At 49.2% G+C, this 15,888-nt stretch overlaps 1 protein-coding gene across 3 annotated transcripts in view; it reads right to left on the minus strand.

Annotated features, from left to right (window-relative positions):
• GRIN2C (glutamate ionotropic receptor NMDA type subunit 2C) overlaps positions 1-15,868 on the minus strand; it is a 30,163-nt gene extending 14,295 nt beyond the window's left edge. Inside the window, exons 1-7 of one of the 3 annotated variants that reach the window (XM_031965762.1) lie at positions 14,603-15,868; positions 9,155-9,584; positions 7,060-7,658; positions 5,274-5,388; positions 4,449-4,669; positions 2,309-2,477; positions 1,412-1,565 (exon numbers count right to left, since the gene is read on the minus strand). In XM_031965762.1, the coding sequence (XP_031821622.1) occupies positions 1,412-1,565; positions 2,309-2,477; positions 4,449-4,669; positions 5,274-5,388; positions 7,060-7,658; positions 9,155-9,568 (1,672 nt within the window). In that variant the 5' untranslated portion in view covers positions 9,569-9,584; positions 14,603-15,868. The other 2 variants (XM_031965761.1, XM_031965759.1) reach the window with 2 other exon arrangements.
• Between the last annotated feature and the right edge of the window lie 20 nt (positions 15,869-15,888).

Consider the following 15,888-nt stretch of genomic DNA (forward strand, 5'->3'; position numbering starts at 1 on the left):
AGAACTTCCACCAAATCTCCGAGTGGGGAGAGCAGCAGCGGGCTGGGCACTGCAGAAGTTTATCGCCCCTCCGGGCCGCCGTGTGGCTGCCAGCACATGCCAGCTCAGTGGGGTCTCTCCTTTCCCAGTCCTAGGTGAATAAGTCTCAGGGATCAAATGGACCTGAGGATCCCCAGGGGGCTGATAGAGCCACAGAGGACCAGCTGCTGGAGTCTACGGCAGAGGCAGTCAGCAAGCCAGGGCTATGGAGGAGCCACTTTGTGAAACAGTCAGGTCACTCTGTGTGCTCCAGTTACAGGAAGAGCCCTCTAATATAGGGAACAAGCTCACCTACCCTCCACACGGGGGGTACAGTGGGCTGCACCTGCTCTAAGAATAGCAGCAAGAAAAGCATTCAGAAATCCATAAGGGGCCCCTGAAAGGGGGGTCCTTCCTGTGACTCAGCCTGCACAGGTGTCCTGATGGTTTTCAGACCTGGCTAGTCTCCTGTAACATTTGCATAAGCGGTGTTGGTCTGTCTGTGACATGAAGGATGGATTGCAGTGGGGAGAGAGAGGCTCCTCAGTCTCTCCCATTTCCAAAAGGTTTGATAACTTGAGTATGCCGGATGCCTGAGATAGACTTTGCCCTCTATGATTTCTCCTGATCTACTTGGGAAGACAGCCATGTCCTCCTATCCCTAAAAACTCAACTGCCTGATGGCAGGCAGGGGTTCTGTCCACTCTGTTCTGTTTGACCCCAGTAGACAAGATTCAAAAGGCCTCCAGAAGCCATGGGAAGAAGGGACCTAGTTGGGCCCTGGCTTGCTCTGAGAAGGGTATTCAACCCTGGGAATAGGGGAGGAACAAAGGAACCTGAGCAGTTGAGAAAAGGGCCCAATTTCCCCCTACTATCACTATCGCTCAGAGACAGTAAAGTTACAGAATAACAGAAGTAGAAAGGACCTCAAAAATCCTCTATTCCAAGGGTTACTGTTCTTTTTTGTGGCAGTCTGGGGAAGGTGATGGACCCATTCCCAGAAAGAAAAAAAAAAGTTTTTGACTAATTTAGGGAAATGCTAAATTTCAGTAAGAGATTAGTGAAAATAAAGATATGAGATGCTTTTTTCCATCCAACTTCACAGATCCCTGAAATGTATTTACAGACTCCCATGCTAAGAACTCCTGCATCTCACCCAACTCCCTAATTTAACAGATGAGAAATCAGGACCCAGAGAATTAAGGTGACTTTAGGCAAGGCCACACAAATACAAGTGTCAAGATCAGAACTCAAGCCCCGGTTCCAACTCCAGTGTTCTTTATCCCATGCCACAACGAGGGTCATCAGCTGGACCATGTCCCTCCCCCAGCTCGAATCCCACCCTGAGCACCCAAACAGCAGCCCTGATTCCCCCCTTCCACTCCTAGCTCACCCAGGAAGGCAGAGGGCGAGACGGTGCCATTGCTCCGGGCCACCATGACGCTGATGCCCGTCTCCACGAAGGGCACGGAGAAGTCAACAATCTCCGAGCGCTCCTCGTTGATGGTCAGGGAGCCGATGGCCATGTCTGCCCGCTTGTAGTACACCTGGGGGAGGGGAGTGGTGAAGGGAAGGATCCAGGTACCCGATGCTTGCCCTCACAGACCCAGCTCACCTCACTTGTATCCTTATCCCCATCCCAATAGTTTGGTCTAAAGCGCTCCCTCAAAAAATCTTCAGTAAAATGAGGAGCAAGCTAGGAAGAAATCACAATGACACACGGGAGATCTGCCACCCAGCCCAGCCTCCGCCACTCAGGCTCCATCCCTGACCCTCGAAAACAGGATTCAAAGGGCCTCCAAAAGTCATGGGAAGAAGGGGTTTCAAGAGTCTGGTTACTCAATAGGCAATAAGAATTAATAACAATAACATATATAGATAGTGCCCACTGTATGCCAGATATAATGCCAGCCATATATCTCACTTAACCCTCACAGGTTAAATGGTAGGTAGGTACTGGGAGGTACCTGGGAGGTAGGTACTGTTATTTACCCCATTTTACAGCTGAGGAAACTGAGGCAAGCAAAGGTTACATGATTTGCCCAGAGTCACAGAGCTGATCTGAGGCTGGGTTATAAGGAGTCGACAATGGTTTTGAGCTGAGAAAAGACATGGGCAGGTCTGTGCATCTGAAGAATATGGATCAGAGGGAGGAAATGTACCCACAAAACTTTTTTTTTATACATAGTAAGCAATAAATAAAAAGAACCATGAAACTGAAGTGAGCTGACTGTGCCAGGGACGTGCCAGGGGACCTCGCATCGAGGGCTACAGTTAAGGCCTTACCTACCTCACCGATCATGCCGTTCCAGATGCCCCGCACCTTCTTGCCATGTTTGCCATTGGTCACCAGGTACAGGTCATAGGAGAACTTGACCCCCTTGGCCAGTTTCTTCAGGATGTCGATGCAAAAGCCCTTGCAACACAGTTTGGTGTAGGAGTCCCCAGGGCCATCGCTGCTGCCATCCCCCAGCACAGACCCAGCCAGAAGGTCAGCCCCGTTCTCTGAGTCAGGCCCTTCTCCCCCACTCCCCACCAGCCCTGCCACCCGGCAATTATCCCAGCAATTTAGCTCAGAAAAGCTCATGAGCATGTACACACACACACACACACACACTCTCTCTCTCTCTCTCTCTCTCTCTCTCTCTCTCTCAGACTGTTTCCTCCTTTATGAAATGGAATAAGACAAAAATGATAACACAGAGTCATAGGAGAATAGACCCTCTAATACCCTTTTGGTGAAGTTGTAAATTGAATCATACTAGAAAAGTTACTAAAATGTACATACCCTTTGACCCATCACTAGACAAATACCCTATATAACCAAGATATTCATAGCTGCATTTTTTTTTTTTTGGTTAGTACTAGAGAACTGGAAAGAAATGGATGATCATCATTTAGGAGATGGCTGATTAAAATGTGATATATTAATTTAATGGAAAATTAAAGAAATGATGAATGTGAAGAATTTAGAGAAATTTTGGAGGTGTTAAAATAACCAATGCTGAAAATAATTGGATCCATGAGAAATAATCTATGCAATGACCCTAATAATGTAAGAGAAACGTCATTGGTAAATATCAGCTCCCTGATCAATGACGTGACCAATCATGACTTCAGAGAACTGTTACCGGTCAAGGATGCCTCCCATGAGGCAGAAACATGAGGCTCTATTGATGCAGAATGAGGTGTACACTGTTATACATGGCCAATGGGAAACAAAATCTAAGAATATTCAGAAATAACAGCAATGTGTAAAAGTGGAAACAATAAAATATTTTTAAAAATAAAGTAAATGAAAATGTTACACCGGATGAGTTCTAACTTTCCTTCCAATTTAAGATTCCTTCACTATAGAGACTCACTCTCTCTCTCTCTCTCTCTCTCTCTCTCTCTCTCTCTCTCACACACACACACACACACACACAGACCCTCCCCTAGGGAAAAAGCATGGAGAAAAGCATGGAGTGCAGGAGGTTGGGTCATCCTTCCATCTCCACAGAGCCTATGTTTTTGTACTTTGTTCTCAAACTATGCAAGTGAATTGGATTTAAGTGAAGAAGAATTGTCTGTCAAATCCCTTCCTAAGTATGTGGATCTCTCTGTTTTCATTTTCTCTGGGGTAGATGTAACAGGCAGGGCCAAAATTCTACTAGGAGGTCACTGTCAAACTCTTAAATCCAGAGCATAAGGTCTGGTCTTTCTTTGAAGTTCTCCTCATGCACCCAAAACTTTCTTCTGAACCAACCTCCTCCTTTCCCTTGTTTAAGGTGCCTCTGGACCCCAGGGAAAGCGATAAATACAAGAGTCAGGGGGAAGGTCTGAGGGACACAGAAGAAATGATACCCTCTCACAGGATACCCTCTCATAGGCTCAGGTATAAACAGCCCTGCCAGTGTGAGGGTAGGAGCTTGTTTCAGGGAACACTGGAGAGAAGGAAGGATAGAGAAGGAAAAAGACCACCTCCATCCCTAATCTTGACCTTCCAGGGACTTCACAAGGGGTGTCTTCTGATCAGAACCATAAGTTTTATGATTCTTATTTATGATTTAGAATGCTAAAAGAGGAAGGTCTTTAGAGGTCATGTAGTTCCCATGATTCTCCTCCCCCCCAATCTCATTTTATAGATGTGATGTGTTCAAGGTCATTCAATGAGTTAGGAGAGCTGACTCAGCAGTAGAATTTTGGCTTCCATCCTTGCTGTCTTAATGGCCATCCCAGTGTACCTGGGCAGGTCCATCTGCCCATACAGTGCTGTGTTCCCCAAAGTAGTATGGAGCATGCAGTTTGAACGTTTGGATTCACCCTATCTTGGTCTTTTGAAAACTCTGGGTGGGAGGGCTCCATGGCCCTCTGGGAGAAAGGGAGAATCCCCTCCCTGCCCATGAGTGCACACCCTCCCCCCAATACACACATACAGCCCCACGGACCTGCCAAACCTGTCGGTGCGGTTGCTCTGTTTCCGGCAGGGCACAGTGTTGGGAATGCATCCACCTGTACTAGAGTCAGGACTCTCCACGATGACGAAGGGCCGCTCCTCCAGAGTGGCCACCGTCAGGTGCCGGTTGTCCACCACTGGCTGCAGGTAGGTGCCATACCTGGGCCACACAGGGTACTTCATGTGAATGATGCCCTGCTCCCAGCGCCCTACCTGTGACAGAGCAAGAATCAGGATGGGAAACTTCCTACACCAGCCCCTAGAAGGTACTCAGGCCATTCTCCCAAGAGAAGGAGAAGGGAATTCCCCCAGAAGTTCAGACCATTGGGCTGGTGTCCCAGGAACAGGGCACACCTGGATTGTCCCCCTCCAGATCAGGACTGACGGGGTAAGTTCCCCCAGGGCCAAAGGAGCACCCTTGCTGGCTCCTAGTAGGACTTTGGTCCTGCCTGTTGCATCTACCACAGATAAAATGAAAACAGAAAGATCTACATTCTGAGGAAGTTGAAAGGGGAGAGTGTTTGTTCATTTGAAGTCAGGTAGGGGGAGAAAGCTGAGATTATGGGAGAGGATTATGAGAAAGACCTCAATTATGGCCTACTGAGGGTAGTATGCAGAAATTCTATACTAATTAAATACTTATGGGATATCTAAAAGGTAAGTGGAAGCTGAAAAAATTCTCAAAACTAGAAAAGCAGAACTGAAGATAAATTGGCTTAGTTCTGTTAGGTCAAAGAAGCCAGAGGTTAGGGCAGGGGAAGGAGGGAGGGATGTGGAGGAAGCCTGGAGGTCCCAGCCTCTCCCTTGCCCTTCTCACCATCTCCCAGAGCCTATGCCGGTTGAGTGAGATCACCACCATGGTGGGCCGCACCAAGTACCCGCCAGCACTGAAGGAGAAATCTCGCTGCTCCCAGGTCACATTCAGCAGGTGCCTGGCAGGGAGAGAGAAGGATCAGCTCATAGAGTGAGCTCCTGCAGAAGCAGAAGTCCATTTATCCATTCTACCTCCTGATCTGCCTGGGGTAGATCCTTTTTTGTGGGTGAAAGCCCTGCCACTCCCTTCCCATTACAGGACCCTACTTGGGACTTCATCTCTTCTCTTTGCTTTTGAGCCTCCTCATCTCCCAGAACTTTTAGTGAGCCTGGATTCCTGACTCAGTGTCCAAAAATCTTAAACTAGAATGGTGGGCAAAACTTATTAAAAGAAAATCTACTAGGAACTTGATTCAGTTTAAGGAGGATCAAGGTCCTAGTAGATTTTCTTTTAATAGGCTTTGCCCATTAATTGTAGGCACCACGGGTAAGGAAGGCACTGCGGATACAAATTGTGTGTGTGTGTGTGGGGGGGGGGGAATGAAATAGTCCCTTGAAATCTGCTAAATGAAGAAAGTTTCTTGTTTAAATGTAAAATCCTACCTTTGGTTTCAAAAAATCAACTACAGAAGGGTAGAGCAATGGCTAGAAAGAATCAGAAAAATATCTTGAAAGAAAAGTAATCTAGCCTTAATATTTCCTGTGCTGCAATATTAATAAATGGTCATCAACCTCCATGTAGGTCTAACAGACTCCTCATTTCCATTTATGGACAGCTCTAAAGGGAAGTTTCTCTGTGACATGGAGTCCAAATCTTTCTTTCAGCAGTTTCCATTCACCTCTCTCTTACCTATTTCTTCCCTCAAAGGCCAAGGAGAGCAAATCTCATCTGTCTTCCACTTGATAGTCCTTTGAATACTTTAATACTTATAATTTTTCTCTTTAGGGTTCAGCCTTTCCAGTTTCTGCTATTGATCTTCATATGGCACGGTCTCAAAGACACATGAGCAGCTAGATGTGACAGTGGATAGAGCACCACACCTGGAGACCTGAGTTCAAATCTGACAAGTCACTCAACCCTATTGACCTCGGTTTCCTCATCTGTAAAATGGGCTGGAGAAGGAAATGACAAACCACTCCAGTATTTTGGCCAAAAAAACCTCAAATGGGGTCATGAAAAGTCAGACAAGACTGAAATGAATGAACAACAAAGAAGCATGATCTGCAGACCACACTTCAGCTTTTCAGCCAAGGAAATGGTAGCCAAGGCTGGTGACCTAACTAGACACCATGCCATATTGGATTTGGAGGAACTCAGGATGATTAGCCCAGGGGAAAAAGCACTCTTAACAGGATAGGATAGTTCTCTTCAGATATTTGAAGGGCTGATCACAAGAGTGATTAAACTCGGAATGGGATAGAAACATCAGAGGCAGATTTTGGCTTAATGTAAATTAGAAAGACTTCTTAACAATCTCACCTGCCCAAGAGAACTGGGGGAGGGAGGGGGTCCTCTCTAGACACCTTGAAGAGTAGACTAGATGCCCTTCCAACCCTAAGTCCTGAGATGCTAACTCTACAAGGGCCCAATTAGTTGGCTTTTGAAGGTGGGCCAGCTCTCATGAATATTAGAGAGAGATATTAGGAGGCTCAAAAGCAGAGTTCAGAAAAGTGGGGTGGGGAGCTAGAAAGAGTCCTGAGCAGATGCAAATGAGATGCAAACATGCAAATGAGCCCTAATTCTGAGGCATTCCTTCTCCACCCCCTCCTTTTTGCTTTGTGCGGCTCACCCGTAGAAGGCTTCTCCAGCAGGGCTGGTGGGTTCGGCCGGGGCGTAGCAGTCCCGAGCAGGCGCCGGCAGGTCTCCGTGGTAGCGCAGGTAGCCGTGGGCCCCCAGGGCCACGATGGCCACCCCATCCCGGACCTTCTGCCGCAGGCTGAGGCGCCAGCTCTCTGTCACCACGCTGATGAGGCCCACGGGGAAGACGGAGGGCGGCGTGTCAGTGCTGCCCAGTGCCAGGCTAGGGACCACCCACACGTAGCCCGGGCCCACCAGCCCTTCCTCCTCGGCCACGGTGAACAGGTACTCGGCCTCCTCCCGAGAGCAGTACGCCACCAGCACCTGGGCGTCGAGCTGGCGCAGCAGGCGCTGCACGCGGGAGCTGGGGCTGCCGGGGCTCAGCTCCAGCGTGAGGATGTCCTGTAGCTCCCAGCCCAGGTAGCTGGCCTCCGTGAATGAGCGGATGCCCTCCAGGAAGATGGCGTAGCCTGGGTGGAAGCTGGTGATGACCGCGAAGGAGCTCCAGTCATACTCCTCCAAGACCTTGAAGATCACCTGGATCTGCTGCTCAATGGACACCCCCAGCTGCAGGAAGGATGAGCCAGGCTCCTGCCAGGAAGAGATAGGAAGTTGGACTGAGCTGAGACAAGCTCCCAGACCCCGGGGCCACCTTTTTCTCTGGCCAGCCTTGAGGTTACAGGTGGGACTAGGAACTGGTTCACCTGGGGCAGAAAGAGCTAAGAGGGGATACCAGTCCAGAGAGGTGCCCAGATGGGGACTTCGGCCTGCCTTCTGTCTCTCCCTCACGCCTACCAATCCAGCTAGTCTGTGACCCACAATTTGACCTCTTCATCCTCTCAATTTGTCTCCTTCTGCAGGGACACAGCCAGCCATGGACTATGGGGGATACCACTGGACATTGGACGATCTAGTTCTTCTCCCTTTGCCATATACTAGTGAGGGTCTGTCTTTCCTTCCTGCCTCTTGATCACACATACCCCTCCAATTCTTACAGCCCTCTCTAGTTGAGAAATAGTGGACACAAAGCTAATCAAGCCTGGACAGACAGCATACTAAGTAAAGATAGGTCTCTTACTGGAAAAGGCTATTTAGGACATGCCTTGATGGGAGATGTGGGGATATGTATTCAATGGAAAGGTTTGGGATAAAAGTTGTTTCCAAGGCTCAGCAAGGGACATTGGGCTAGTTCTGTGGGTATGAGAACCCAAAAGGTAGAAAGAGATGCTTACTTATCCAAATACAGTGAAGAAAGAAATGGCAAATGTGATGAATGCAGAGAAGCACAGAAAGATCCATATAAATGGATGCAGAATGAAGTAAGTAGTCAAGAAAAACACATAAATTATAACAATAACAATGTAAGTGGAAAGAACAGCCATAACCCCCCAAAAACAAATCTAGAGAATATCCTAGTCACTGGATGTTCTCTACATCCAAAAGTGAATGTTGGAAAATTATTTTAAAAAATATACAAACATGGCCCAAAAGAAGAGCTATGAGAGGGTCCTCACAGGCCATGTCTTCAAAGAGATGGGAAGTCCACAGGTACTACACATTACATGTTTTTCAGATATTTTCAAGGCTTTTTCTTTTTTCTTTTTTTTTTTTTTTTGTCTTTAAAAATATCATCTGTTATATGGGATGGCTCATGGAAAGAGGGATGCTAGGTGAAAAATGATGACATCAAAACCCAAAAGACATTGATATTATTTTTAAGAAAAATAAGAATATGGTGAAGTAAATTCAGTTTGCCAGGACTGGTAACCATCCTTATTCCTGCGTATGGAATGGAGAAGCCATTGGATCCTTGCTATCCTTGTCCAGTCTCCACCATCTGCCTTCCATTTGTCCTCCAAACCCTTCATTTTCCCCAACCCCAATTCCCTCTCCTCCAGATTTCTCCTCTTACCTTTAACATACAATTTCAGCTTCCCAGCTTTCATGCCTGTGACGCCTATCCAGCCCCAACCCATCCTAGATTTCTCAACTTGCTGTCCTTCTAACCCCACCCATCTTATTCCCTGCTTGAGTGTCTACACTATTAGCAAGCAAGGGTGAGAGGGCAGGAGAGAATCCCAAGACACCTTTGGAGTAAGGACCACAGCCGAGCCTCCACTGATGCTGATGATGGGCACGTGGGTCTGGGAGGAGATGAAGTCAAGAATCTGCGCCACAGCCTCAGTGCCCACGTTGTCCTCAAAGACTATGCCATGGACACGGGCAGAGCCCAGGAGCCCACAGAGCTGAGTGAGAAGGGTGCTGGGGTTGGTGTCATTGATCACCACAGTGATTGGCTGGATCTCCAGGGGCAGGTCCAGGAAGTTCTGGGGGGTGAGGCGGGCCCGGGCCAGGGTCTGAGCCTGAGCCTGCAATGGGGGTGCTGAGCTGGCAAACACCACAGCTACTGTCACCACTTGTTTCCCCCGGCCAGGCCCCACCCCTGCCCAGGTGCCTAGGAGGGTGGTCAGCAGGAGGGCCAGTCCCAAGACTCTACCCATGTCCACTGGAGAGGTCCTGTAGAGATACAAAAACAGAGACAGAGACAGACAGAGGCAGGGAGAGATGGAGGGACAAGGAGGAAAAGAAGCAGACACATCCAGAGAGACAGAGAGACACATAAAGGAATAGAAAGAAAGAGACACATATTCAGAGAGAAAAAGAGACAGAAAGACAGAGCCAAGAGGAGACCAGAGGAGAAAAACACAGGAGATAAGAGTCAGAGACATTCAGGCAGAGACACAGAAGCATGGGATAGACATAGAGATAGAAATATAGATAGAGAGAGAAAGGAAGGAGGGAGCGAGGAAAAGACACGCACACCTCCAAAAGGGACAAGGAGAAAGGGGGGGGGGGGGAAAGATGGTGCAAAGACAGACAAGGAGACAAAATGTCAGGCATGGCTCCAGAGGAGATTCAGATCAAAGTGGGGATTGGGTGGGGCAAGGGACACAGGAACAATGGGTAGGTGCTGAAAGGAGAGAAATCTAGGTAGGCAGGACTGCAAGAGCCATGGCACACCAGGAAAAGCCCCTGAACTGTTAACTCAGTGTGTGTCTGACCTAGCATGAGGTTTACCCATTGTTTATACACAGAATGCTGATGTATTCCTAGTGGATATTAAAGGTCCTTTAATTAATGTTCCTACCCAGTGCAGAAATCCATTCCAGGCTGACCATCCTAGATGCTCCTGTTTAAATACAGTGACAGAAAGCTCATGACCTCACAAGGTAGGCCTTTTATTTTTTGGGTGGCTCTAACTCTTACTAAGGTGGTACAATGTATAGAGCATCGGGCCTAGAATCATGAAGGATCATCTTTTATAGGTTCAAATCTGGCCTCTGACACTAACTAGCTGTGTGACTCTAGGCAAGTCATTTACCTCTAATTGCTTCAGTTTCCTCATCTGTAAAAGGAGCTGAAGAAAGAAATGGAAAACTACTCTGGTGTCTTGGCCAAGAAAACCCCAAAATGAGGTCATGAAGGGTTGAACATAACTGAAATGATTCCATAACCCCTTTTAGACAGTAGAAATCTATCCTTGGTTCCAAGTCTTCCCTATAGCACATATAGAATACATCTAGATGTGCTACTATATAATCTCTCTTTATATAATGGAAATCATCTCTTGTGTTCCCTTCAGCCAATGTGGTCATTGACATCTAACCTGTGAGGCATCTGTTTGTAATTATAGTTAGCCTTTCTATAAGGATGTCATCTTATTTGGTCTCCACAACAAACCATAGTTATTATTGTTATCCCATTTTACAGATAAGGAAGATTGAAGTTGAAGGTTGAGTCAGGTAAAGAGATTTACTAAGGCCACCTAGCTAGTAGGTATCAAGGGAATATATGAATTTTAGACCTTCTGACTCTAAGCCCAATATAATTACCAAATGTGCCATTTAGTTGCCTGTGAAGCCTTTAAGGAGTTTTACAGTAGATTCATGGAAGTCCTCAAGATTCTTATTATAATTAATTATAACCTAATTTACTTCTTTTTTCCCTCAGTCTGATTTCTTTCAGACCTATGCCTCTGGCTGCTTAACTGAAACGAAATCTTATTGGAAGGACCAGGGACCAGGGAAACAAGCCTAATCTAAGGGTGAATAAAGGAACAAAATGACAATTTTTTGAGCCCCTAAAACTCACAATTTAAATGGATCCCTGAATTGTAAACTATAGCTGTCTCCCGGGCAAAACTGTGACATAATCCAATGTGATCTTTGTGGCATTGCTAATTAATAGAGCACTAGGCTTAAAGTCAGGAAGACGGAAATTCAAATTCTACCTCAGACACTAACTGTGTGACTCTTAGCAAGTCACTTAATCTCTGTCTCAGTTTTCTCATTTGTAAATCTGTAAAAGGTTTGGACTTTACTGGTCTTCTGGCTCTAAATGTATGATTCTATAATTATGAACTTCACCAGTCTATGCCCTGCTCAAAGTGTTTAATAAATGTTAATTCACAGGCGACTGACCATTCTTAACGTCGGTTTATTGAACTCTCACTCTCAACAATACTCTTACCCATACCTCAATTCCCTGAGGCTCTTATTCTTTCTAAAATATTGTTTTCAGAAAAAGACTTGAAACTCAGTTACACTAAAGTGGAGCTAAGTTTTATGTTTAAGTTTAAAGTTTTGTGCCTCCTAGGGTACTGGTATTTTAATTACAATCAAAATTTTAAACTGAAGGAATAATGGTCCCATTGATAGCTTCAAGCATCAATGTAAACTGAGTAAGGGAAAAATTGCTTTGGGGAGCCTGAAAGTTAGTGAAAGGAACAGGCAGATCTCTTTCTCTTTGTCTGTTCTCTTCTCTCCCTCTGTCTCAATCTATCTGTCTGTCTTTGTCTCCTCCCTTTCCTCCCTTCTTCCCTCTCTCTCTCTCCCTTTTGAAACATTAGTAAGCATTATATTTCTCATATTAGCCAATCTCAAAAGACTCTCCAAGACTGCCCCCCACTCTTCCTCCATTTTATTCCTCTCTTTTACCTTTACCCCTCTATTCTCATCAAAAGATCATAGATTTAGAGTCTAAAATCTTAAAGATAGCTTAGCCTGGTCTCTCCGGCAACTTATATATGAGGAAACTGAGGCTTAGGGTAGTTATTTAAAGGCCTAGCCTAGATCTGACAGAGTAAAATGAATTAAGAATCAATATTCGAATGGTGTCTGACAGTTTCCCGTGCTCATACCTTTGCTGCCTCCCCAATTATTCTATCACATTTTATGGATGCCCAGAGAAGTGAATCAAGGACTGCGCTGTGGGGAGGAGAAATAGGAGGGAAACCCAGAAAAAATGGGCAGAACCCAAGAGTCTCCACCACTTGCCCACCAGAAGGTGCTTTCCCCCTGAAGGTTCTTTTGGGCTGCCTCAGTACCACCCCCAATACCCAACCAGATTCACAGCCAGTTCCCTCTTTCTCCCTTCCTCCCCTCACTCCCAAATGTTCAGGAACCTTATGTCTTAGGGAAGAGGTCTTTCCCCTTAGGGGCTAACTCTTCTACGCATCTCCCCTCCCCCCATTCCCAGACGCCCTTGTCTCCCCTCTCCACCCACCCCACCCCCCAACCTCCATCAGGTATCTTTGACACTCGGGCTGTGAAGTTCGGGGTATTTTTAGGCCGGTGATAAATAATTCATAGGGAGCGAGACTTCAAGTTGCTCCCACCCCCATGGGAGGAAGGGGCCCAAGCGAGAAGGGCCACAGGCACCCGGAGACTCAAGGACACAAGCGATGCTGCGGTGGCTTTGAGCCCCTCCTGGCGGTCAATCTGAGACCGCCCAAGCACTAGCGTCACTGCTACCTGCGGACTCGACCCTTTTCCTGGGCGTACACGCACAAAACACACACACACACACACACACAAGCCCTGTTCTCCGGTCCATCCCCATCCCAGCCAAGTTGCTTCCCCAAACAAGGATCTCCAAGCGTGTGCGTAGTGCTTCCCTCCACTCCCGTGCCCGGCCACAAAGATTAGGTGTTTAAGAAGGGAACCGGGAGCCCAGCTCCCTGCCTGCCCCTAGCTCCCTTTCATCTTGCTCTCGGCCTTCCAGGTACTGAGTCACGGGTCCAAGCAAAAGGATGAGGGCTAGGGATCTAAGACCAGGACAAGTTTTGGCACCCGAGGGCAAGTAGGAGAACAAAGATGGAGGTGCTGGGGGGCCCGTTTTGCCCTTTCTCCTTACTAGAATCCCACCTTTCATGACCATCAACAAAAAATGTAGAAACGGAGTCTGAGGTGGAGGGAGGGGGGAGGGAGGGGGGAGGCATAGAGAGAGGATGGGAGTCTGCTCTAATAAGATTTGGAGTGTGTGAGAAGGAACCTTCTTGACTGGCGCTTACTTTCGCCGACGAGAGACCCCAGTTTTCTTTTCTTTGCTTCGCTAATTGTCCTAAAACAGTTTAGCGCTTGGAGATTATAGCAGCAACAGCCATTGTTCTCCGAGACTCAGCCTGATTTGAGCTAGAGACTATCTAGATCCCAATGCTACCCCCTGGGACTCTTGGAGGAATCTAGGAATGGGGGAGAGCCAGAAGGAAATAGAAGGACCCACAGCTCCCAGCAGCTACCAAACCAGCCTTGTGCCCAGCACCAGCCACGCATACTTCCCCCCCACACACACACTTTTTCTTTTTCTGTCCTAGAATACTTGAGTGTGAGGGTCGGTCTTTAGGAAGCGGAGGGGAAGATCCCACACCTCCACACCGCCCCACCTCCACCTTCACCCCCTAAGTAGTGGAGGGTTTCTGAGAGCAGACACAACATTGAGGGACGAGGGAAGGAGGAAGGAGAGAGGAAAGAAGCGGGGACTGGAGGGAAAGGGCGAACTGGCGGGGGTGAGAGCGTCTCCAACAATGTCCCAAGGAGACTGTTCCTAGGTGTGGACAGTCGGATTTAGGGAGCCCCAGCTGCTCTCTGTCTCCCACCGGCCTCGATCCCCTCAGCTGGAGCCAGAGGCAGCCACGGTTCCAGTTGGTAGCCCCATTGCCCGCAACAGTTGGCTGGGGTGGGATGGGGGGGCGGGAGAGGCGAGTAATGTAATATGGACACCTGGATCCCCGGCCGCCCCCTCCCAGGACCACCTGCCCCGGGCTAAGCCCGTGAAGGGACTTCTCGGATTCCTCCTCGCCCCCGCAGGCCGACCAGACTGTGAGCTGCTCCCGGCCTCTGCTCACGTCCTTCCTCGCGTCCCCAGGGCGTCCCTTCCCAGCTCGCTTGTCTCCTGTATGTCCCCTCGCTCCCTGCTGCTCTGCACCGCGCACCCCGCTCCCGGTTTACGGTCTCCGGGAGATTCCCCTGGGTCTCTGGTCCGGGTGCTCACCTCCAGCTCGCTGCCCTTCCTCCTCGAACAGGGCAGGACCGCGCGCGCTCCAGAGTTCTCCGGGTATCCTCCTGTCTAGGTCTCCGCTGTCCTTGCCCCATCTCCGATCGGATCCCAGCATCAATAGCCTAAGTTGGTGGCGAAGTTGCCGCCCCCCCCACCCGAGGGCTCCTGGCCCGCCCCGCCTCCTGCAGTGCACTCACCCGGGAAGAGAAGGGGCGCTTCCCCCGCCGGCCACCCCGCTTGTCCTCCTGCGCCCTCGCTTCCGACTCCTCACGGAATCCCGCTACTCCCCGGCCCGGGGTTCGGGGGTGGGAGTGGGAGGGGGAGGGCACCGCGAGCGTTCAGTTGAGAGTTAAATCCGAGCGCTCCGGGGCCCCCACCAGACGATCTGGGTCGGGCCCTCTCCGGGACTCCATGCTCCTGGCCCTTGTCCCCCTCGGTGCCTGGCGCCCGGGGCTAGGCTGAGCTGAGCTGCCCGCTTCCAGCTCCGCTCCGCTCGCCACTTTAAATGTGGCCGAGTCGTCCGCTGTTGTGTTGCTTAGTCCCTGGCAAGTCCTGTAGAGGCATCGACTCCCTCTTCTTCCGCGGCCCCCCCCGCCCCTCCGAGCGTAGCCCCCCTTCTGCTCCCGGAGACAGCCGAAACCGCTTGGACTCCTCAAGCCACTTTGCATGCAGCCTTAAGTGGGGGCTCTTCTTCCCACCTCCTTGCTTTCTCCTCCACATCTCTCGGGCAGGGAAGCTCTTGGGAGGGGGAGTGAGGGGGGAAGGAGGCGGGGAACCAGGATTCCTGGCTTCTCTTCTGCACTTTGGGCCTCTTCATTTCTAGAATACACACCATTCCCTGGGCTTTCGGAGTGACCCTCCCCCCCCCCCCAACTTCAAAAGGGGCTTGGAAACTTAAGTGGAATGCCCGAACAGTGACGGGATGAAGGAGCCCCAGTCGGGAGGAAGGATACACAGCAAGCCCTTGGAAGAAAGGGACTGGGGGAAGGGCGGGGGGGGCAGTGTGGAGAGGGACAGCTTCAGCTCTGCCTTTTCTCTTCCTCCTCCTCCTCTAAATCCCAGTGTTAAACAGCCTGGGAGACGCCAATGAAAGACTGAGAAGATGGGGCTGACAGGTGCTCCTCGGTCTACTGTACTGCGAGGGCTTCTCCTGGTTTCACCCGGAGTCCCTGAAAACTCGGAGGGGAGAACATTTACATACATCTTCATTCTTTAAGCTTTAACGGAAATGTGGCGTGACTTTCCAGTATTTAAAAGCATTCTTCTGAGAAGAGGTCCCTCTCCTTCCACCCTGACCAAAGGGGCCCAAGCGACCAAAAAAGCCACCTATTTGTCTGGAGGCTGAGAGCCGCAAAGAATGTCAGGGACAGGGGTCCCCCATAGAGACCTGTGCGAGGACTGGCAGGGAGATTCCAAGCCACGGGGCAGTGGGCATCTCTGGGGAGACAGCGCCGCCTGGTGGCCATACGGTCAAGGGCTATTG

The sequence above is a fragment of the Sarcophilus harrisii genome, chromosome 4, assembly GCF_902635505.1.
Source record: "Sarcophilus harrisii chromosome 4, mSarHar1.11, whole genome shotgun sequence".
Classification (NCBI taxonomy): domain Eukaryota; kingdom Metazoa; phylum Chordata; class Mammalia; order Dasyuromorphia; family Dasyuridae; genus Sarcophilus; species Sarcophilus harrisii.